At 40.8% G+C, this 22,640-nt stretch overlaps 11 protein-coding genes across 11 annotated transcripts; 6 read left to right on the top strand and 5 right to left on the bottom strand.

Annotated features, from left to right (window-relative positions):
- Positions 1–1,008: 1,008 nt before the first annotated feature.
- CBG27222 lies at positions 1,009–2,950 on the top strand (the record flags this gene model as incomplete). Its single annotated transcript, XM_045238134.1, has 6 exons — positions 1,009–1,079; positions 1,125–1,732; positions 1,797–1,968; positions 2,020–2,158; positions 2,205–2,468; positions 2,522–2,950. 6 exons carry the CDS (start codon positions 1,009–1,011, stop codon positions 2,948–2,950), a joined length of 1,683 nt encoding a protein of 560 aa, XP_045098331.1.
- Positions 2,951–6,527: 3,577 nt separating this feature from the next.
- CBG04644 lies at positions 6,528–7,208 on the bottom strand (the record flags this gene model as incomplete). Its single annotated transcript, XM_002637802.1, has 1 exon — positions 6,528–7,208. The coding sequence occupies one exon, from the start codon at positions 7,206–7,208 to the stop codon at positions 6,528–6,530; it is 681 nt and encodes a 226-aa protein (XP_002637848.1).
- Positions 7,209–8,006: 798 nt separating this feature from the next.
- Positions 8,007–8,606, top strand: CBG04645 (the record flags this gene model as incomplete). Its single annotated transcript, XM_002637803.1, has 1 exon — positions 8,007–8,606. One exon carries the CDS (start codon positions 8,007–8,009, stop codon positions 8,604–8,606), a length of 600 nt encoding a protein of 199 aa, XP_002637849.1.
- Positions 8,607–9,104: 498 nt separating this feature from the next.
- On the bottom strand, positions 9,105–9,742 carry CBG04646 (the record flags this gene model as incomplete). The annotated part of the gene is made up of 3 exons (XM_002637804.2): positions 9,105–9,293; positions 9,338–9,590; positions 9,648–9,742. The coding sequence occupies 3 exons, from the start codon at positions 9,740–9,742 to the stop codon at positions 9,105–9,107; spliced, it is 537 nt and encodes a 178-aa protein (XP_002637850.2).
- Positions 9,743–10,395: 653 nt separating this feature from the next.
- On the bottom strand, positions 10,396–11,178 carry CBG04647 (the record flags this gene model as incomplete). Its single annotated transcript, XM_002637805.1, has 1 exon — positions 10,396–11,178. The coding sequence occupies one exon, from the start codon at positions 11,176–11,178 to the stop codon at positions 10,396–10,398; it is 783 nt and encodes a 260-aa protein (XP_002637851.1).
- A 901-nt stretch (positions 11,179–12,079) lies between these two features.
- On the top strand, positions 12,080–13,111 carry CBG04648 (the record flags this gene model as incomplete). The annotated part of the gene is made up of 1 exon (XM_002637806.2): positions 12,080–13,111. One exon carries the CDS (start codon positions 12,080–12,082, stop codon positions 13,109–13,111), a length of 1,032 nt encoding a protein of 343 aa, XP_002637852.2.
- A 241-nt stretch (positions 13,112–13,352) lies between these two features.
- CBG04649 lies at positions 13,353–13,734 on the bottom strand (the record flags this gene model as incomplete). The annotated part of the gene is made up of 2 exons (XM_002637807.1): positions 13,353–13,618; positions 13,668–13,734. The coding sequence occupies 2 exons, from the start codon at positions 13,732–13,734 to the stop codon at positions 13,353–13,355; spliced, it is 333 nt and encodes a 110-aa protein (XP_002637853.1).
- An 867-nt stretch (positions 13,735–14,601) lies between these two features.
- Positions 14,602–14,865, bottom strand: CBG04650 (the record flags this gene model as incomplete). The annotated part of the gene is made up of 1 exon (XM_002637808.2): positions 14,602–14,865. The coding sequence occupies one exon, from the start codon at positions 14,863–14,865 to the stop codon at positions 14,602–14,604; it is 264 nt and encodes an 87-aa protein (XP_002637854.2).
- An 807-nt stretch (positions 14,866–15,672) lies between these two features.
- Positions 15,673–16,862, top strand: CBG04651 (the record flags this gene model as incomplete). The annotated part of the gene is made up of 2 exons (XM_045238135.1): positions 15,673–16,480; positions 16,528–16,862. The coding sequence occupies 2 exons, from the start codon at positions 15,673–15,675 to the stop codon at positions 16,860–16,862; spliced, it is 1,143 nt and encodes a 380-aa protein (XP_045092730.1).
- Positions 16,863–18,156: 1,294 nt separating this feature from the next.
- On the top strand, positions 18,157–18,757 carry CBG04652 (the record flags this gene model as incomplete). Its single annotated transcript, XM_002637810.1, has 2 exons — positions 18,157–18,607; positions 18,660–18,757. The coding sequence occupies 2 exons, from the start codon at positions 18,157–18,159 to the stop codon at positions 18,755–18,757; spliced, it is 549 nt and encodes a 182-aa protein (XP_002637856.1).
- A 2,479-nt stretch (positions 18,758–21,236) lies between these two features.
- CBG04653 lies at positions 21,237–22,208 on the top strand (the record flags this gene model as incomplete). The annotated part of the gene is made up of 2 exons (XM_045238136.1): positions 21,237–21,333; positions 22,102–22,208. The coding sequence occupies 2 exons, from the start codon at positions 21,237–21,239 to the stop codon at positions 22,206–22,208; spliced, it is 204 nt and encodes a 67-aa protein (XP_045092731.1).
- Positions 22,209–22,640: the final 432 nt, after the last annotated feature.

Genomic DNA, 22,640 nt, shown 5'->3' on the forward strand with positions numbered 1-22,640 from the left:
TTTTTCAGATTTAAAAGTGGTGTGCGGTGAATATTTTCATTTAAAAAGTATGTAGATTGACATGACAATAAAAAAACATTCAAAAAATCCCATGCTGAAATGGCGGAAATTAAAAAGGCGCAGTGTGTGGCTGGCGGCCGAGCTCGAGTTTTCCAGTTCCCGATCAAAACTTTTGATTTGAATTTATTGGGATTTTTTCCAATTTCCAGCCGTTTTGAACTTTCCACATTTTGATTAGGGTACTTCAATTAGTATACGGTGGCTTAGCAACCGTAGTGGTTTCTGGGTCATTTTGCGTATATTTGGTCATTTAAAAAATAGGATATAGACGGTATGGTTGTCTACTAGAGAATGACTTGAGTGGATTCTCAGTTTGCTGTCACCAGAGTTTTAGAAGGAAAGCATTCACAATCTGGTGGGGTGTTGGCAGAAAGTCATTGATAACAAGATTCATCACTTTCAATGTAACTGACATAGTTTTGACCTTTTTATATAGAATGTTTCTGATGCCAAAAACGATAGAAACTTTCCGAACGACCTAATAGTTAGGAAAGGTTTTGAATGAGGCAACTATAGGGTGGTTTTTAATTACGGAAAAAAATTTTTCAGGTTTGAACGTCGAGTGGATTTTGTACCCGAAATATTAGTACCCTCCGAATTATGTGTACTTCATTTTGTCCAAAAAAAAGTATGCAGATTCAAACAAAAAAGAAGGAAAACATTTAAAAAATCCGATCCTAAAATGAGGAAAAACTCATTGGAAAAACGAAACGATATCTGTGGCTGCCGACCGAGTGTGAGCTTTCTAACGGCCAGTCATGGCCTTGAACGGCTTTGACTTCTAGAATTTTTCTAAGTTCAACGTGAACTTTTTTTGAAAGTTTGGTCCTATCCATCTCACCAGGAGACCGTGGCTCCTCAATTGTCCTAGTTTTGTGGAAAACGTGGGAAATCCATCAGGTTCTTCCTGAAAGTAAATCAGAACTTTTCCTACAATACATCAAAAACATGTCTGGCTGGAGTTGCCTTTCCCCTGAAACTAAACAAAAAGTGGTGCAGAAGCTTGATTTAATGAGCAGGTGATTCTCAAATTAGGCTTCTCAGTTTTCACACACCCTATTCAGAATCGCTTTGGGAAGTACATGTCGTGCCGACCGGGATATTGTGAACTCCACAAAACTTTACATTCCACGTGTCAGAATTGCTAAAAACGAAGACGACTGCTTGCTGATGATCTATTCTGGGGTTAATCAATTCTTGAGAATGGAATTTTCCGAGAGAGCAGATGGAGTTCTAATCAGCAGATCTCAGAATAGTTTCAATCCAGAACACAAGTCCTTCAAGTTGATCCCATTCGACATGACCTTCGGTACATCTACACTTGCAATGTTTATAGCCGTAAATGTTTTGTCGAAACCAAATATTCTAGTGGGAACCATCGAATGGAACAATGTGGACCAATTCAAAATGTTATGTGAACTGATGTTTAACGAGTTTCGCAGAACGAACAACTTTTTCGTTACCAGTCTGGACGCTTTGCCTAAAATTCGTGTCAGAAACGTGGAAGTTCTTGGAGCTCCGGACAGTCACCTCCTTTTTTTCAAAATTGTGTGTGATAAGTCAGTTCTGGAGAAGGTGGTGAGAGTTGGTATAGTAATGAATGATGTATGGCAAAACCCAAGAATGGTATCGGAAACGAGTGTGATTAGAAACGGGGAGAAACACTTGTCAGGTAAATGATACAGAAAAAAAAATGCATTTAAGGAAATTTGAAATCACCTTATTTTTTATTCCAGTTTTATCCGGAATTGTAATGAGAGATTGCGCCGGGGTTGCAAGCATTTTCGAGACTTTAGAATCAGCATTGGACGCGGAACCTTCAGATGGTGAATATGTCTTCCACACTATTCGTGATCTTGGAATGGGAGCGTCAGAACACTTTGATCTGTTGGATGTGCCTGTTCAAAAGTTGGTTCATTAAGAATTTCGGATTTCTATACATTTATTAAACATTTCCAGGCTCAAAGAAAAAGTAACAATGAAAAGGTTTACTCGAAAAAATGGTGCATATGTTTTTCGTTTCAACAAGTCATCTTGTGGATTTTTCATTTATGCAGTACTAGCGGATCACGAAAACAAATTCCTGGAACTGTTTCAAGTATCGAAAAGTTTTTCCACTGCAATGTTAACTTCCTGAATTTCAGAAAGAGACTTGCGGAATCGGGCAGTTCTGTAAAAAGTGTGCAAATCCATTTGACTACTGGCACTACTCGAATATCACTCGTCGCATTTTCCACGAACCAAAATGGACTGAAACTCCTGATGCAGACAGTGAAACGTTGACAAAAGAAAGTATGGACTCGGAAATGAGAGTTGAGAAAAGGAAGTTGAAAGAGATGGAGGAGCAGAACAAGGGTATTAAATACAGACCATGGGGATTCCGAAATATCAATCCACATATGGAAGAGGTGATTATAGGGAATTATTGCCTATAGGCTATAGCAACCAAATTTTATTTCAGGAGCCAGAAATTCTTGATGAGGAAGAAGCGAAAGCGGTGGAAGAACAAAAAAGAGAGCGAAGATTTGTAGAGTCAATGATTGAAACTTTTGCTGGAACCTTGAGTGGTCCCAACTTCATTCCCAAACCAAACACCCCGGAAAAAGATGAGGAATCTGACGGTGAATCTGACGGTGGTTCTTCAGAAGACGACTCCGAAGCTCAAGATATGTCTGACGACGTCACTACAGAGGAAAGTGACAAGGAAGGTTTAGAAGTTGAGAATAGTTCTGCTTCTGAAATCACGGCCCCACAAGAAAACGCACAAATCGTAGATCAATCTTTGGCCAAGGATCTCTCTTACTCTAAAATCGTTATTTTCTCTTTTATTTGGTTTATTATTTCGGTTCCAGTGTCTATTTATGTTTACCGTGCTCTTTCGATTATTTGATTATTCACTAGTTCATCAGATAGTCGAATAAATGTTGAAACTTTTGTTTTTCTTAACTGGAACACTGAAAATTTGGAATTATGTCTCCACTGGTTGCTGTTTAATTTACCTAAATTAGAAACTCAAGGGCCGTATTCATGAATATTTAATTTTGTAAATCAATTACTCTCAAAAATCAACTGAAAAACGAGAAAATGGAAGAGAAATTATTTACTTTTTGGTAAATAGGGGTACTAATTTCGTTTGCTGTTTACTACTACTTTTTGGAAACTTTTCATTCCAAAACAGTTATGTATAGAAAGAATAGTGTTGTAACATGAATATTATCTAACTTTAAACACATATTTCGCTTCCATTCAACTCGAAAATTATGACTTTTGATACTGATGACATGAATGGATAGAGCATTCAATTTATAATAATATGTCAAAAAATGAACATTTTTCAGTTTGAAGTAGTTGAGAAATTCTAGTTCAAAGTCGTTTTCCTATCTAAAAAACAGGAAAATCATTTACAAATGAGAAAAAGAGTTCAGTACATTTTCCCGCTTCCATTTACCTTTTGGTAAATGATTCAGTTGATTTTTTGAGAGTAAATTATTTACAAAAGTACATTTCATGAATACGGCCTCAGATTTTGAAAAAAAAAATCAGTGAACGATATCGTGTACATTTGAACGATTTAAAAAAAAAAACTTTAGAACGAGTTTTCGATCGTAGTTGTAATGTTCCATTTCAAATGTTTTTTTTTTGAAACTTTTGAAGAGAAGTTGACTTTTCGTCAAAATTTCTCACCCAAAAATCATAAATTTTCAAGCCTCAAAATAATCAAAAAGTCAAAAGAGTCATTTGTCAAAAGACTCAAATAAATTTTTATTGACGTTAGTCAATTATGATATTAAATGCTTCAAAAGAGTCGAATGATTTTTGAAATGCAAATTGAATATTACAAAACAACGAAAAGTTTTATTGTAGTGAGGAGCAGAGATGTCCTGATTTCGGATTCCGAATTCCGGATTTTGGATTCCGGATTTCGTATTCCGGATTGAGGACTCCGTTTTCCGGATTCAAGATCAAGTATTCGCAATTCTGGATTCGTGATTACGTATTCTGGATTCCGGATTCCGAATTCCGGATTTCGTATTCCCGATTGAGGACTCCGTTTTCCGGATTCAAGATCAAGTATTCGCGATTCTGGATTCGTGATTACGTATTCTGGATTCCTGATTGAGAAATCCGTATTTCGGATTTCAGATGCCGAATTTCGTGTTCCGGATTCGGGATTCTGGATTCTGGATTCCGAATTCCAAATTCCGAATTCCGAATTCCGGATTCTGAATTCCGGATTGAGGGCCCCGTGTTCGGGATTGCGGATCCTGCATTCTGCCTTCCGGTGAATAATAATAGAATTTCAATCAGCCTGTTTGAAAATACTACTGCATTTTTTGGTAACTTTCGAAGTTGTCCGAAACTTCCGACTCTTTTGAAGCATTTTACGAAATTTAGTTTTCACTATTTTTCATTTGCCACGTTTGACTCTTTTGACGATTCATTTTTTAAATTTGAAACATTTGACTATTTTGATGATTATTTTCCTTGAAAAAAAATTTTTTGAGCAATTTGATTAATCAAAAGTGTCAAATTTCACGTATTTTCATAAATGAAACATTTGAAACGGAACCTTACGTAGTTGGTTTTCTAGAAATGTTCTAACATGAACGTGTGTTTTCTGGACAGTTTTTCACGATGGCCTAACTTTTCCAGGTTGAGTTTTCTAGGCCACCATCTTGTGTAACCTAGAAATGAGCTTATATTGAACTATTGTGTTTCCTAGACAAATTTATCATGGTGGCCGAACATTGAGTTTTTTAGGGCACAATTATAATTCTCCCCTTTTTTTTTGAATAAAGATTGAAATCTAGTTTTTTTTTTCATGATTCTCAAGAAGACATCTTAAAAAGGAATCAAAATCTTTTTACCTGCAACTATATCTTGTGAGATTTTCCCAATTGTTATCACCTATGACACTTCATGTTGTTTAAAAGAGATGAACAAGTATAATTTCGTAACGTCCCTGTCCAGTGATGTTTCACTTTCACATACTTCTTCTCGTGCTATTTCTCGGTTCGGTAAGCCCAATAGTCTATGTTTTTAACCTGAAAAAAGTTCAGACCGAGGCCTCGTGCAGTGCTCGTCGACCAGGTTTGGCCCAGAATTTGACATCGATCGGTCTAATAATTGACGATCCTCAACTGGCCACAACAACAGAAGGATCGACAATTCTCACAACTAGAGATTTTTTAAATTTTGATCAACTGCTTTCTCTTACCGGAAAGTCTTTTCCGGCTTGTTTTTCCGAGAAGATGAATTCTTCCTTGTTCGAGAAAACGCGAACCGATAACTCGTGGGACTTTCCAATATTTCATGATCCTTGAGAAAACCAGGCTTATAACAGTCAAGAGTTTCAAGGAACTGCAGTTGTTCCGACATGAACATATTCGAGGTTCTTCTCTTATCTTTTCTTATTGGAAGCCTAAAAAGTGACAACAGATGCTTCGTCTTGGGGCGGAGATTGTACCTTGAACTTTTTCAAAGCAATGCGATTCACGGATGACGCAAAACCATTGCTAGAAGTATCTGTGGACCCAACAAAAGAAGCTCATTGTGGTGGAATGTGTCAAACCAATCCTGATTGTTATGCATTTGATTACATACCTGGACATTGCCGTTTTTATCAAATTGAAACGGGCAAGAACCTCACTTTTGGTTTTGATAATTCGTGTAAAGGCGAACTTTTATTACTGGGAATCAAGGTTAAGCTTATCCGTAGACACGAAAAAAAATCTAAAAGTTTCAGGTAGACCTCCGTCCGGGAGAAAAGTGTTACGAGTTTCTTCTCCTCGATCTTTGGGAATCCAATCGAACCCGGCTATTGAAAAATGGAAAAAATTATGGACTGAGAGAAGTTGGTGAAGCAGTCTTTCAGATTTATTCAGAATAACGTTATATGAATTGAGCTTTGTACGATGAATTATTATTTCAAAAATAAATTTATGTTTCATCACTAAGAGAATAACCGTTGATTTCTTGGCTCTATCCTAAAACGAAGGTCTTTGGCGTTCTCGGATGTCGTTTGGAAATAAAAAGGTCCGTCTGTCAGAGAAAAAACATCCACATCTCTTGAAAAGCGTCTTTAGGTTCTGGAAAGTTGTCACCCTCAACAAATCAACTCTCATCCTGCGGCTGAAGCAACGGCCTATCTCCCGGCGGATGGTACGGCTGGACCAGCACACCTAGGATTCAGGGACTGGAAAACAGCATCTGTTGGTGCAGATGGAGAGAAAGAAATCCTACCTAATGAACAATATCCAGATACTCCTCCACCTCCGCCACTTTCATATTCACAGCAGAGAAGATGTATGGCTCAATTTAATCATTCGTCTCTCTATTTTCTCTATTCCAACTAGAAAATGAAATTAAATACAAATTTATGGAAAATTAAAGAACCAGTGAAAAGAAATTATGAACCGTAAAATGGATAACCGGATGGAAAGAGAGAAATCATGAGAAGAATACTTTTAGGCAACGACGAGTCGGTTGAATCTCATCACCTTTTTCGCCGGATAAGAGCCGCCTCCAGCTGGAGCAGCAGCTGCATATCCTCCAGCATCAGCGGATGGTGCGGCTGGAGCGGCATCTGGAGCTGGAGCTGGAGCAGGTTCTGGTGCTGGAGCTGGAGTTGGAGCAGGTTCTGGTGCAGGAGCAGCTTCAGCTGCAGGAGCTTGTTCAGGCGCTGGTGCTGGCTCTGGCGCTGGAGCTGGCTCTGCTGATGGAGCAGCGCTATCGGCATAAGCGCGGACGACTCTTCTCTTTTTAGCTGGGTATGATCCTCCTCCTGCAGCTGGGGCGGCAGCGACATAACCTCCGGCATCAGCGGGTGGTGCAGCTGGAGCAGCATCTGGAGCAGGTGCTGGGGCAGGTACAGGTGCTGGAGCTGGTTCGGGAGCTGCTGCTGGTTCGGGGGCTGGAGCAGCTTCTGGAGCTGGTGCTGGGGCAGACTCTGGTGCAGGAGCGGCTTCAGGTGCTGGGGCAGGTTCAGGGGCTGGAGCTGGAGCAGCTTCTGCAGGTGCAGATGGAGCAGCGGCATCCCCACCACCTCCTGCAGAATATGCCGATCCTCCTCCATCTCTGCCACTTGCATAGTCACAGTGGACCGAGATGATCAAAGCAGAAGTAGCCAAAATGAAGAGAAGTTTCATGTCTGGAAAATGTTGATTACAAGTAGCATCCGAAGGTAGCTTACTTTTCAGTATTTCAGAAAAAAAGAAGGGAAGATGAATTGATACTTTTCAAGCGAAAAATGTTGCTTTATATACTGAAAGCCTTCCACACTGAAACACCTAGACAATATGAAACAAGTTGGAAGGGGTAGAAGGTGTGACTAACAAAAACAACATAAATCAGAAATTCAAAAAATACTTAGGAAGAAAAAATAATGCAAAAAAAACCAGGCAAAAATAATGAACAGTCAAACATAAAAAAATTTATGGTTTTTTTTGTTGAAAAGTTGAGAATGAAACAGAAGCAAAACTTAGAGAATACTGTACAAAGATTTGAGGAGTGTTGGATATTTTTAATTGGGAACTTAAAGAAATTATATGAGAGGAAAATTGATCAGTGCCACAGCAAAAATTGAAAGCAGAATAGATGAATTATCAGATCCTGGACGTTCCCCTACCAAACAAAGCAAAACATTAAAAAACATGGCTTTTTGGAAATCAAGAATCTACATACTCATGTTCAGATTTGCCCAATCTCATTCTTATTCTAAAAAATCCCCCGGAAATTCCTTCTCGAAACTCCTTCATCGTTTTCATTTTTCACAGTTTATTACTATTTTACACTTCTCTCCTTTATTTTCACAACGAAAAAAAAGTAACAAAAAACAAGTTCCTTGTTGAGAAGAAGCAGTATAAAAGACAGGCAGACATCCAGAACGACACCTCAGCTTCTTCCATTTTCTACGTCCTTTCTCCATCAGTTGAAAAATTTCAGAAATGAAGCTGTTCTTCCTTTTGGTTGGTGCCGCTTTGATCTTCTCTGTCCAATGTGACTATGCAAGTGGTGGAGGAGAAGGAGGAGGATCCGGATATTCTGCAGGAGGAGGTGGGGAGTCTTCTGCTCCATCTGCGCCAGCCGAGCCGGCTCCAGCTCCAGCTCCTGAACCAGAACCAGCACCAGAGGCTGCACCACCTCCAGTACCTGAAGCCGCTCCTGCACCAGCTCCAGATGCTGCTCCAGCTGGACCATCTGCTGATGCCGGAGGATATGCAGCCGCCGCTCCAGCTGCAGGAGGAGGATCATATCCAGCTAAAAAGAGAAGAGTCGTCCGAGGTTATGCCGACACTGCTGCTCCACCAGCCCCACCACCTGTTGAAGCCGCTCCAGCTCCAGCGCCAGAGGCTGCTCAACCAGCCGAGCCGGTTCCAGCTCCAGAGGCCGCTCCTGCACCAGAACCTGCTCCAGCACCTGCTTCAGATGCAGCACCAGCCGCTCTTGCAGCCGATGCTGGAGGTTATGCTGCTGCCGCCCCAGCGGCAGGTGGAGGATCCTATCCAAGCAAGATGATGATGAGATTCTCTCGAATCGCTGCTTAATTTCCTCATTTTACCTCTTTTGATCTTTCCATTTTTACTGGTCCGATACTTTTTTGCGAGTTAAACGTTTCATGGAATAAATATATTCATTCAAATTCCGTTGTCATACAATTTAGGAAACGAAGTAATAAGACTATCAATATCTGATAATTTTTCGAAATTTCCTCTTGCAAATAATTGCGGAAACGTTTCGCAATCTGATAGGTACTGAAAAAATTTAAACTTTCAAAACATATCAAACGAAGATGAACTTACTTTCACTATCAATCGAACTTCCGAATCTGTGGAAACATCAAAGATACTGTAGTCGATCTGACTTTCGTTTAAAACTTGTAACGATTTCAAAGTTATATCTTCCTCAAGGTGATTTACAAAAAGAACAACTGGTTTTCGGAATATTTTGTAGATTTTTCTCTGTCCACTGAGTATTCTGGAGTTGTCATGTCGAACTTCATTCTCTTCCTAGAAAACACTTTTTTGGGAAAATTAAAATATTTTTTATGTTACATCATTTTGTATGGTCTCCTTATTCATTTTATCCTGTTGCTTTTTGGCACTTTTACTCATAATCGTCTTCATCATTTCGTTCGGACTCAATTCCTGATCCAATGTTTCCAAATTAGGAACGTCGAATGGGTTCAACTTGTTTATCAGTTTTTCCACTTTCTCCATAAGAAAATTATCTCTCTGGGATGAAAATTTCTTTCGAAGAACTACATTATTACACTCACCTCAAACTCCTTCATTTCCAGAACAATCTCAGTAACTACTAAATCGAAATCTTCTATTTTCTGTTTCACCATTCCGATATTTTTGATTTCTAAGTATTCCGGAATAATAGATTTCAATTCCTCAATCTTGTTCTGCACCACCATCAGAATAATCTTCATTGCCTTCAAATCATTCCCAATGTTTTCAAGCCCTTCTTTTTCATAAAAACTTTGAAAATGAAGAAATTGAACTCTCAAATGAATCATTGCATCTCTGGAAACAGTTCTAATTTGAATTAAATTTTAATACTCAAGAATTTCGAGAACCCACCTCAAAACAGTCAATTTGAATCCAAGAGCGTCTTCTTCATCTTCATTTCCAGCCATTTCTAGCTCAGTGGGAGTTTTTCCGATATAACTGCCCATTTTCACAAAAAAAGTAACACAACTGCATTGCCGTTTTTCTATTTACCCTCAAATTCAGTATTGATAAGAGTCATTTGCTGACTATGCTCCTAAAAAGTCAACAAAAGTCATATGGAAATAATGATACTTTGTTTTCAAATGGAAAGTTTGAGGTTATCAAAACGATGGTGAAGAAATAAACAATATGGGAAAAAATCTCGTAGTATTCAGAAAGATTACGAAGTTCGATATGACAACTCGCGAACACTCAGTGAACAGAGAAAAACCCATAAAATATTCCGAAAACCAGTTGTTCTTTTTGTAAATCATCTCAAAGAAGATATCACTTTAAAATCGTTACAAGTTTTGAATGAGAGTCAGATCGACTACAGTATATTTAATGTACCACAGATTCGGAAATTCGTTTGATTGTAAAACTGAGTTTTTCGTCGGTCAAAATGCTTTGAAAGTTTGAATTTTTCCGTACCTATCAGATCGCGAACCGTTTCCACAACTATTTGCAAGAGTAAATTTCAAACTTTCCAAAATCGTATGTGAACTGAATTTGGATGAATATATGTATTTTATGGAAAGTTGAACTCGTAAAAAAGTATTGAACCAGTAAAATAGAAAGAACCAGTAAAATAGAAAAAGAAACAGATACAATGAGAACATTAGACAGCGATTCGAGAGAATCGCATCATCTTCTTGGCTGGATAGGATCCTCCACCTGCCGCTGGGGCGGCAGCAGCATATCCTCCGGCGTCGGCGGAAGGTTCAGCTGGAGCAGGCTCTGGCGCTGGAGCGACTTCAGCTACTTTCGCTGGTCCAGGAGCAGGTGCAGCCTCTGACGTTGGAGCTGGAGCAGCTTCCACAGCTGGTGGGGCTGGTGGGGCAGCACTATCGGCATAAGCGCGGACGACTCTTCTCTTTTTCGATGGGTAAGATCCTCCACCGGCTGGAGCAGCGGCTGCATAGCCTCCAGCATCGGCGGTTGGTGCAGCTGGAGCGGCTTCAGGTGCCGCAGCTGGTGCAGACTCTGGTGCAGCTTCAGGCGCTGGTGCAGCATCTGAAGCTGGAGCTGGAGCAGCTTCGACAGGTGGTGGAGCTGGTGGAGCAGCACTATCTTCATAAGCGCGGACGACTCTTCTCTTCTTCGATGGGTAAGATACTCCACCGGCAGGAGCAGCGGCTGCATAGCCTCCAGCATCGGCGGTTGGTGCAGCTGGAGCAGCATCTGGAGCTGGTGCTGGAGCAGGCTCTGGTGCTGGAGCGGCTTCAGGAGCTGGTGCTGGTTCAGGGGCTGGAGCTGAAGCAGCGTCTACGAGAGCAGATGGTGGAGCAGAATCCCCACCACCTCCTCCAGAATATCCGGATCCTCCGCCCCCACCACTGGCATAGTCACAGTGGACAGAAAAGATGAAGGTGGTAGCAGCCAAAATGAAAAACAGCTTCATTTCTGAAAACTCTCAGTTTTTATGAAGGCTAACTGATGGAGAAAGTGGAACAAGCTGAAGTGTCGTTCTGGATGTCTGCCTGTCTTTTATACTGTTTCTTCTCAACAATGAACTAGTTTTTTTTGCTACTTTTGTTTTTTTTGTTATGAAAATGGAGACTTTAGACTAGTGTAAAACAAAAAATAACTGTGAAAAATGAAAATGATTAAGAAATTTTGGGAAGGATTTTCAGATGACTGTATAAATCAGTATGAATATGTGGATTCCTGATTTCGAAAAACCCCTTTATAAAATAGAATAGTTTGAGTAGATGGAAAGTCATGGTTTCGGAGAAAAGGAAACCAATAGTTTACTGCACAGGGAGTCCCGGAATACTGAACTGTGATTTTCTGAAATCAAGTTGCGTACGTTCTGCATGCTGTAACTATTTCAAATTCGCACGAATGTCCGGCGTTTTGTAGTTAAACGTAGAGAATCTGAAAATTCGCTATTCTTTTCCAATTTCCTTCCACATAATTTATTTGGATTCTCCGATTTTTCAAAATATCCAGGGTTCCTCAAATTTTTGTACATTATACGCTATGCATCTATTTCATTCTCAAATTTTCAACAAAAAAACACATGAATCTTACATGATTGACTGTTCGTTTTTTTTTTCGTTATGCTTCTTCGCTCTGTTTTTCTGAATTTCTGATTTATGTTGTTTTTGCTAGTTCTTACACCTTCCACCCCTTCGCAACCTGTTTCGATTTGTCTAGGTGTCTCTTACAGTATGAAATGCTTTCAGTATATAAAGTGAAGTGTTTTGATAGAAAAGTATCAACTCATATTTTCGTTTTCCATTCTTAGAAACAAAAGTAAGTTAACTTCGAATTTTCTATCCATTTGATACTTTCCAGAAATGAATTTGTTCTTCATTTTGGCTGCTTTTGCTTTGATCTTCTCTGTCCACTGTGACTATGCCAGTGGTGGAGGTGGAGGAGGGACCGGATATTCTGCAGGAGGTGGTGGGGATGCTACATCTGCACCCGCAGACGCGGCTCCAGCTCCAGCCCCAGCCCCAGCACCAGAGTCTGCACCAGCCGCACCAGCCGCCGATGCTGGAAGTTATGCAGCTGCTTCTCCAGCCGGAGACGGTTCTTATCCTGCCAAGAAGAGAAGAGTCGTCCGCGCTTATGCCGATAGCGCTGCTCCAGCAACGGAGCCGGCTCCAGCTCCTGATGCCGCTCCACCAGCGCCAGAGACTGCATCAGCTTCCGAGCCGGCTCCGGCACCTGAAGCCGCTCCAGCGCCAGCGCCAGATGCTGTTCCAGCCGCTCCTGCAGCCGATGCTGAAGGTTATGCCGCTTCCGCTCCAGCCGCGGGTGGAGGATCTTACCCATCAAAGAAGAGGAGAGTCGTCCGCGCTTATGCTGACATTGCTGCTCCACCAGCTGCTGAAGCCGCTTTAGCACCAGCTCCAGCCCCGACTCCAGAGGCTGCACCAGCCGAACCAGCTCCAGCACCTGAGGCCGCTCCAGCACCAGAACCTGCTCCAGCTCCAGCACCAGCTGCACCATCCCCTGATGCCGGAGGATATGCAACCACTGCTCCAGCCGGTGGAGGATCTTACCCATCGAAGAAGAGAAGATTCGTCCGCGCTTATGCCGATAGTGCTGCTCTACCGGCCGAGCCGGCTCCAGCTCCAGCTCCAGAGTCTGCACCAGCTCCAGAGGCCGCTCCAGCACCAACGCCTGAGGCTGCACCAGCTCCCGAGCCGACTCCAACACCTGAAGCCGCTCCTGCACCAGAACCTGCTCCAACTCCCGCTCCAGATGCTGCTTCAGCTGCACCATCGGCCGATGCTGGAGGATATGCAGCTGCTGCTCCAGCCGGAGGCGGTTCTTATCCAGCTAAAAAGATGATGAGATTCAACCGACTCGTCGTTGCCTAAAATCATTTTTCTCATAATTTCTCTCTTTCCAACCGGTTATCCATTTTACGGTTTATTTTTTGTTCTCACTGGTTTGATTTGATAAATTTCAACAAATTCGTAATTAATTTTTTTAGTTTGAAAAAATCTTTGACATAACATTCAACCTGGCGGGTAAAATGCAATCGATGAAATTCTACAAAATGGAAAAATTTAAAGAAGCTTGCAGTATATGATTGTATTTATTTAAAAAAACAAAACTTTAAGCGAGTTCATGTTTCTTCAAATAGTTGTTGTAGATGGTTTGGTCGTTTTCAGGCATGGATTTGATAAATTTCTCAGCATCAGTTCTATATTTGGAAATATAACTATCGGTTGCTTCTTTATCGGATTTAACCAATGGGAATTCGGAAGAGAATCTTTTGGCCAATGCATCCAGTCCGTCGATACTTGCTTGAGTCATTCCAGCAGCTCTTAGCTCCGCATTTGCTTCCTCTTCTGTTGTGAAAATGTTCATAATGAGAGAGTCAGAAAATTTTTGAGGGACACCAAATTTTTTGAGTTCTAAAAGACTTACCAGTCATTGGAGCAGCAAACGTAGAGATAACAAGAGCGCAGAAAAAGAAGTAGAATAGGTTAAACATGTTCAAGTTGTGATGATTTTTGTTTGAAGTTTCAATCCTTTTACTAGGATCCCATGATCGAATTGCCAATTGTTGACTCATGCCACGGAAAACTATGAAATCACAAAAATCGTATTTATTTGTACTTGTACAGTGAGATCATCAAATCGAACTATGAAATATGTCTGTGTCTCTTTTCTTTTTTAAGAAGTACAATTGTCAAAAGTCGACCGCACAATGGATTTACTGTGATTCATGGATATATAGGTTTTTTTGAAACAAAAAATGAAAAAACACATAATAAGGATTCCCGCTGGTTGAGTAGAAATATTCTGTTTATGTTTTCTGAAAATATATTTTTTAAAATTCACTGTAACATTTCAAATGAGAAACACAAACATACTGTAATCTGACAAAATATTTGTCATAACTTCGTTTGCTAAATCGTCAACAGAATTTTAATGAATATATTTATTTCATGAAAGGTTGAACTCGTAAGAAAATAATGGACCAGTGAAAATGGGAAGATCAAAAAGACAAAAGGAGAAAGTTAGGCAACGATTCGGGAAAATCTCATCATCTTCTTGGCAGGATAGGATCCTCCACCTGCCGCTGGGGCGGCAGCGGCATAACCTTCAGCATCGGCTGCAGGAGCGGCTGGAGCAGCATCTGGAGCTGGAGCTGGGGCAGGTTCCGGTGCAGGAGCGGCTTCGGGCGCTGGTGCTGCCTCTGGAGCTGGTGCTGCCTCTGGAGCTGGTGCTGCCTCTGGTGCTGGAGCTGGAGCAGCTTCAGCAACTGGTGGGGCTGGTGGAGCAGCGCTATCGGCATAAGCGCGGACGACTCTCCTCTTTTTCGATGGGTAAGATCCTCCACCGGCTGGAGCAGCGGCTAACCTCCGGCATCGGCAGGTGGTGCAGCTGGAGCAGCATCTGGAGCTGGTGCTGGAGCAGGTTCTGGTGCAGGAGCGGCTTCAGGTGCTGGGGCAGGTTCAGGGGCTGGAGCTGGAGCAGCTTCTGCAGGTGCAGATGGAGCAGCGGCATCCCCACTACCTCCTGCTGAATATCCGGATCCTCCACCACCTCCGCCACTTGCATATTCACATTGAACAGAGAAGATCAAGGCGGTAGCAGTCATGAAGAAAAACAGCTTCATTTCTGGAAATTATCAATCTTTTAGAATTGTTTTTATAAAGGCTAACTGATGGAGAAAATGGAAGAAGCTGAAGTGTCGTTCTGGATGTCTGTCTGTCTTTTATACTGCTTCTTCTCAACAAGGAACTTGTTTTTGTGCTACTTTGTTTTTTTTTCATTGTAAAAACGAAGAAGTGAGACTAGTGTAAAACAATAAAAAACTGTGAAAAAATGAAAACGATGAAGGAATTTCGAGAAGGAATGTTGGCTGACATGTGAAGACTAGACAAAAACAATGAGATTGGATAAATCAGGATATGATAATGAAGGTTCCTGGTACTCGAAAAAATTCAACATATAATAAAATATGTTGAGTAGACCGAAGTTCACTGTTTCAGGGAAAATAAAAATCAAGAATTAACGGAACATTCTCGCTTCATTTTTCATTGTAAAATGCCCAGAATCTGAAAATCAAAAACTCCTAGGATACCTGCATAGTATACGTTAAGCTGCTCTCTCAATTTTCTCAAATTTCAAAAAAAAAAACAATAAATCTTTCATGTTTGCCACCTTATTATTTTCGTTATGCTTCTTCGCTCTGTTTTTCTGAATTTCTGATTTATGTTGTTTTTGCTACTTCTTACACCTTCCACCCCTTCCATCCTGTTTCATATTGCTTAGGTGTTTCTGACAGTATGGAAGGCTTTCAGTATATAAAGTGAAAATTTCGGATAGAGAAGTATCAACTCATCTTCTCTTCTCACATTTCTAAACAAATTCGACAGTAAGTTTTTTAAAAATATTTTTTCTGATTAAAGTTTTTCCAGACATGAATCTTCTCTTCATTTTGGCTACTTCTGCTTTGATCTTCTTTGTTCAATGTGACTATGCAAGTGGTGGAGGCGATGGATCGGGATATACTGCAGGAGGTGGTGCAGCTGCTTCATCTGCACCCGCAGAGGCTGCGCCAGCTCCGGAATCAGCTCCAGCTCCCGAACCAGCTCCAGCACCTGAAGCCGCTCCTGCACCAGAGTCTGCCCCAGCACCAGCTCTAGATGCTGCTCCAGCTGCACCAGCCGCCGATGCCGGAGGATATGCAGCTGCCGCCCCAGTCGCAGGAGGAGGATCTTACCCATCAAATAAGAGGAGAGTCGCCCGCGCTTATACCGATAGCGCTGCTCCACCAGCCCCACCAGTTGCTGAAGCTGCTCCAGCTCCAGCACCAGAGGCAGCACCAGCTCCAGAGGCAGCACCAGCTCCAGAGGCAGCACCAGCTCCAGAGGCAGCACCAGCTCCAGAGGCAGCACCAGCGCCCGAAGCCGCTCCTGCACCGGAACCTGCCCCAGCTCCAGCTCCAGATGCTGCTCCAGCCGCTCCAGCCGCCGATGCTGGTGGCTATGCCGCTGCGGCCCCAGTCGCAGGAGGAGGATCTTACCCATCAAAGAAGAGGAGAGTCGTCCGCGCTTATGCCGATAGCGCTGCTCCACCAGCCCCACCAGCTCCTGAAATCGCTCCACCAGCGCCAAATGCTGCGCCAGCTCCGGAATCAGCTCCAGCTCCTGAGCCAGCTCCAGCACCTGAAGCCGCTCTGCACCAGAACATGCTCCAGCTCCAACGCCTGATGCTGCTCCAGTTGAGTCAGCCGCCGATGCCGGAGGATATGCAGCTGCCGCCCCAGTCGCAGGAGGAGGATCTTACCCATCAAATAAGAGGAGAGTCGCCCGCGCTTATGCCGATAGTGCTGCTCCACCTGCCGAGCCGGCTCCAGCTCCAGCTCTAGAGTCTACACCAGCTCCAGAGGCCGCTCCAGCACCAACGCCAGAGGCTGCACCAGCTCCCGAGCCGGTTCCAGCACCTGAAGCCGCTCCTGCACCAGAACTTTCTCCAGCTCCTGCTCCAGATGCTGCTCCAGCTGCACCATCCGCCGATGCTGGAGGATATGCAGCTTCTGCTCCAGCCGGAGGCGGTTCTTATCCGGCCAAAAAGATGATGAGATTCAACCGACTCGTCGTTGCCTAAAACTATCCTTTTCATGATTTCTCTCTTCCCAACCGGTTATTCATTTTACGGTTCATATCTTTCTCTTACTGGTTTGATAAATTTCAATAAATTTGTAATAAGTTCGAACGCCTTCCAATAGAAACATTCAAACCGATGGATACATAAACAAGTGCGCTCTATCGCAGTTATTGGCGGGAAGAAAGGGGGAGGGAAAGGTTCGTCGACCACGGGATACACAAGACGAAAACACCAGAAAACATTCATTCTCCAGCAACAAACAACAGATGGACGTTTGCAATGCGTTTTTGCAGTCTTCTTTTCTTTTTACCCAGTATTTGAGTGTTCAGTAAAAGTAGAGAAAATTCATTGGATCATCTTTCAAATACGAATGTAAAAATTTTCAAATAAATTTACTTTATCTTATTTTGTGACCCAGTATTTCCCAATACTTCAGCGTCACATTTCGTTCGAAAAATAATGATAAACAAAAGATTCATTTGTGTTCTATGAACGTTTCAGTTCTGTTCCACTGTTTTTCAGTCACACTTTTTTGCTCTATAATCTTTTTCTCTGGGAAAAACAAATCTCTAGTAACTATGGAAACATCGCTATATATAGCAGGAAAGATTTATATCTAGAATTTTCAGTCGGCCTTTTTGTTTTCTTCCAAGGCTGTATGGGGTTTTTTTATTTTCGGAAACGATTGGTCCGGGCGGCTTCATGGCTGCCCCCTGGCGGCTAAGCTGCTCTTTTGTAACAAGGGCTACCTACCTGGACACGTCTCCAAGTTACAATTCATGACCTATATCATTAGAAAGCCCATAAAATTCTTTTTCTGAAAATGTTTTCTGTTTAAAATGTTTTTTTTTGTGAAATTTAGGTCGAAAGTTTTAGTACTGAAACCTGTTGATTTCGACATGAGAGCCTCTCAGAATTGCTCTTAACCTAAAAAGTAAATATAAAAACCCAGGTCTTTCCATCGTTTGGTGTGTTCAACTGTTCGCCATGACGTGGTCAGAGATTGTTTACCCCGTTGTGTCTCCCCTATTTATTCCCTTCAAATGTGTCTTTGACCTCTGCGACAGCACTATTTCTCAGTCACATTGCTGTTTTGTCGACTATGTCCTCTTCTCTGGGTAGACGCGCGTATCTCTCCTTTTTTTTGCCACAATCTCATCTACCAAACATTGCTCATTCTTTTTTTCTGATTCAGTGTTAGATTCCTCATTTTGGGTTAGGTTCTGCGATATTTAAAGTCTTCTTTCTTCTTATTCTTCTCTATCATTCATTTTCAAATCAAATACTTTATAGAATGGACTACAACAACCCACCACTCGGCGTTGAGACCCCAAAACTCTGCTGCATCCCAGCTCGTCCTCTAGTCTGCGTTCTTGCATTCATCGGAGTTGTTCGTGGAATCGCCACTCTTGTCTTCTACGGAAACTGGGGAGAACGTGTTGCCGATGTGATCTTCCTTCTTCTCAACCTTCTTCTCCTGTTCGGAGCCGCTAAAAACAACGAGCCAGCTCTCAAATGGTCCCAAAGAGTTGTCTTCTTGGCTGTGATTCTCGCAGTCATCCAGTTCATGATCTGGCCAGTTATGATTGCCAGTTTCACTGCTTCTGGATTAGCTGACACTAACAATACAATGACACAAATCGAGGATCTTGCCACAAAGAGTTATGCGGAGAAGAAGAAGATGTTTGTTCGTGGAATGCTCTCTGGATACGCTCTCGAGTTTGGAACCTTCCTTATGATTGGAGGTAAGCATTATACATAAATTTTTATTAAAAAATATTAATCTAAATTTTTCAGCCGAGGTCCTCAAGTACGTGCTCATCAACCGCCTCTGGCAATACGCCAAGACCACCGAGAACATCGTCATCGGAGGAAACCAATACATTGTTCCATAAATCTCTCATTTTCACTTTTTTTTCGTAAATTGTATATATTTTTCTCATGACTCACACACTCCCTTTCCACCCGTCTCTCCCTGAAGCATTAATCAGAAATCATTTTGACCTGTTAGAAAACTTCTCGTATTTTTTTCTATTTATTTTTCCCACAATGAAAATGTTTTTCAAAAAGTTTTCCACTTCTCGAAACGAGATTAAAAGTTAGTCATGGCATATTTTAAAGGTAAATAAATAGAACCTTGCGAAAAGGTCATGAATCATCATGAAAATAAGAGTATATGACGATCATTGTGTAAAGATGGAACATCGTATTCTTGAAAATCCTCTGGTTAAAAACAACTGGGTTGCGGAGAATATCCATTAAACAAGATCTAGTTGCAAACTACGAAAACGAGTCATGGTCAACTTGTCTACAAATGAACTACAATTCTTGTGATTTCATAGTTTTCAGCAGCTGGGAAAAAACATTGACCTAATTCATAGTTTGATTTGATGAACAAGTACAACCAAATATGATTTTTGTGATTTCATAGTTTTCAGTAGTCCAAATACCAAATGGAACATGAAGCGCTAGTATAAAAGGATTGGGTCCTCAACTAAAAAGTATCATAACTTAAACATGTTCAACCTATTCTACGTCGTTTTCTGCGCTCTTACCATCTCTGCTTTTGCTGCTCCATTAACTGGTAAGCTTTTATATATATTTTCTGGATTTAGATGCCCTCCAAGGGACTTTCCCATTCTCAACGTTTTTACTACAGAAGAGGAAGCAAGTGCGGAGCTTCGAGCAGCTGGAATGACTCAAGCAAGTATTGACGGATTGGATGCATTGACCAAAAGATTCTTTTCCGAATATCCATTGGTCAAATCCGATAGTTTTTTTTTTCAGTAGTCCAAATACCAAATGGAACATGAAGCGCTAGTATAAAAGGATTGGGTCCTCAACTAAAAAGTATCATAACTTAAAGATGTTCAACCTATTATACGTTGTTTTCTGCGCTCTTTCTCTGCTTTTGCTGCTCCATTAACTGTTAAGGCTTTAGTATAATATTTTTTTTCCAATTTGGGGGCCTTCAAAAAAAAAACGCCATGGACTTTCTCATTTTGAAGTTTTCTATTACAAAAGAGGAAGCAGATGCGGAGCTAAGAGCTGCTGGAATGACTCAAGCAAGTATCGACGGACTGGATGCATTGGCCAAAAGATTCTCTTCCGAATTCCAATTGGTTAAATCCGATAAAGTGCGCGCCAAAACGCGTCTCCTTTCTCGGCAAATTCTCATCGTTTTCTTTAGTTTTGTTGAGTTGAGTTTGTTCGCTCGCGATTGGTGACGGCCCGTTAAAGTGTGGCTCACTGGTTTTGAAGATTTTATAGTGATTTATTGTTGATTCAATAAATAGTGTTTTATAGGAATTCTGTGTTTTAGTGTCTTCTAGTTTTTCAGGTTACAAAGGTCTCTTTGAGTGCATAGAGGTTCTGTGAGTGCATAGCGTTTGTCTGTGTCTCTCACTCTCTCTGCATCGTTTTCAATAGTGTCTTTTAGCAGTTAGTGTTTCTGGGAGTTCTTTCAGTTACATTACTGATTCTTGGTACCCAAAACTATAATTTTCGAGACCAATAACATTGTTTTTAAGACTCATTCAAATAAGAAAAATGCAAAAATTTCGGTCAAGTTGGTGTTGATGGGAGTTGTCTCCTGCGAGCAGGAAACGAAACAATTATTGATAACCCATCAACTCCGGACCGAAGTGAAACTGAAGAGAATCGAGAAGGTTTATATACCAGAGACATTACAAGCAGCCGACATTTCAAAGGGAAGAGACGCGTTTTTGTGTTGTGTGATATTTCACAATAATGTGTAAACAAAACTCTCTTGCTAGTAGTAAAAAACTCTACCTGCTGATGTAAACTGTTTACTTTTTTGCTAGAGAAGTCTCATGAAGAAATTATTGTTCATTTGAAACATATCAATGCCTCTAATATATCGTCACCTCTAGACTTGCAATTTGAGCTCAGTTATCTCTGCTACTATAAGAGATATCACAAAGATGTCAATTAGAAAAATGTATGTCATGATATGTTAAATATTTTGTTAATTGATAGCTTTCTGATATTTCTTGTAGAAATCGAGATAATTGAGCTCAAAGTGCATAATGGGGTCGTGATCTATAGGTTACGTTAGTGTTCCTTACTGAAAAATTCATATTTTCGGAACACACAGACATTTGAAAAGATGAACATTCAACCAGCGGGTAGTCTCTGAATATATTCTGTTTTTTTGATTTTTTGATCCAAAAAAAACTGTTGTTCTATCCATGAATCACAGAAAATCCATTTTTGCGTATTAGATTTGACAACTATAATTCTCAAAAATGAAAGAGAGACAGGCATAGTTCATTGTTTCATTTAATGTTTTCACTGAACTAGTGCAGATAAAAAACTATTTTTGTGATTCATAGTTTTCAGTGATGAGTCAAAATGGCAATTAAAACATGGACTACTAGTTACATGTTCAACCTATTCTACTACCTTTTCGTCTCCCTTGCTATCTCTGCTTTAGCTGCTCCGACAACTGGTAAGTCTCAAAAAAATGTTAGATGCCCTCCAAAACTTCAGGGACTTTCTCAATGTAAACATTTTTCACTACAGAAGAGGAAGCACATGTGGAGCGAAAGCGGCTGGAATGACTCAAGAAAGTATTGATGGATTGGCTGCATTGAGACAAATATTCGCTATTGGATACGCAATGGTTCAATCTAACAAAGAAGCAGCTGATAAGTTCATCGCCGATTATAAAACTGATTCAGAGAATTACATCAAAAATATGCCCGAGAATGACCAAACCGCCTACAATAACTTATTGAAAAAACATGGAATTGCTTAAATTTTTATTGTTTTTTTTAAATAAATCTGATTCATATGTGTAGCTTCCTACATCTACTTGAAAATTCCACCATCTTACGAGAATTTGATGAAACACGTTTCATATGCCATAATTAAATCTAGATCAAAATGTATCACTTGATTCTGAAATTGCCAGGATCTCTATTCTACTAAAACTGTCCTCTCCGACTAGAAAATCACTTTATAGAGCTCATCATAAAACAGATTTTTGAAAAACTCTAAGAGGGGAACGCATTGATAAAAACTTGTTGTGCATTTCAACAAAAATATAGGTGCAGGTAAATCGAATTTATTTAAGAGACAATCGAGAAAAATAACAACCACGCATCTGAATTTTCCATTTTATATTTGCTCATGTAGTTTTCATTGATACGTTTTTCTTCTCGAGTCAATGAGTTCAATAACTGCTCTCTCTTTTGCAAAAATTCTCTGTTTTTAGTTTCGTCGCCCGATGTGTACAGTTTCTCCAAAGCTTCTACGTTTTTCTTCGACATTCCAAGGGACAAGAGATCTGATGAAACTTTATTCGCTGAAAATTTACGATAATATGAATTCATAATTCATCACCTACACCATGTAAAGTTGCTCTGAGCGATAGTAGAATATGCTATAAAGAAAAAAAGAAACAAAAAACGCATTTTGATCATTTTCCTGTCTTCAAACATCAAAACGGTTCCTATACTTTGACATAAAACTCCGAAACCTTCATGCAATAAAACTTGGAGAAATAAATCATGACTCTTAACTATTCCATTCGGCTCGACTTGAAAAATAATTATATAATTTCAGTCACTATTGTGCTTTTTCTTGAATTGGGAAGATACGGTAGCGCACAAAAATAAATGATATTCGAGCTATTTTACTAATAAATAGGAAAGTTAATGGCTATGAAAAAACTTCCTGAAATCTCGTGTTCCTTTTCAAGTAACTTCATCGTTATCTAGGTACAAAATATTGAAACAGTGTAGACGACTGTTA

This window comes from Caenorhabditis briggsae, assembly GCF_000004555.2.
Source record: "Caenorhabditis briggsae complete genome, chrV, whole genome shotgun sequence".
Taxonomy (NCBI): Eukaryota; Metazoa; Nematoda; class Chromadorea; order Rhabditida; family Rhabditidae; genus Caenorhabditis; species Caenorhabditis briggsae.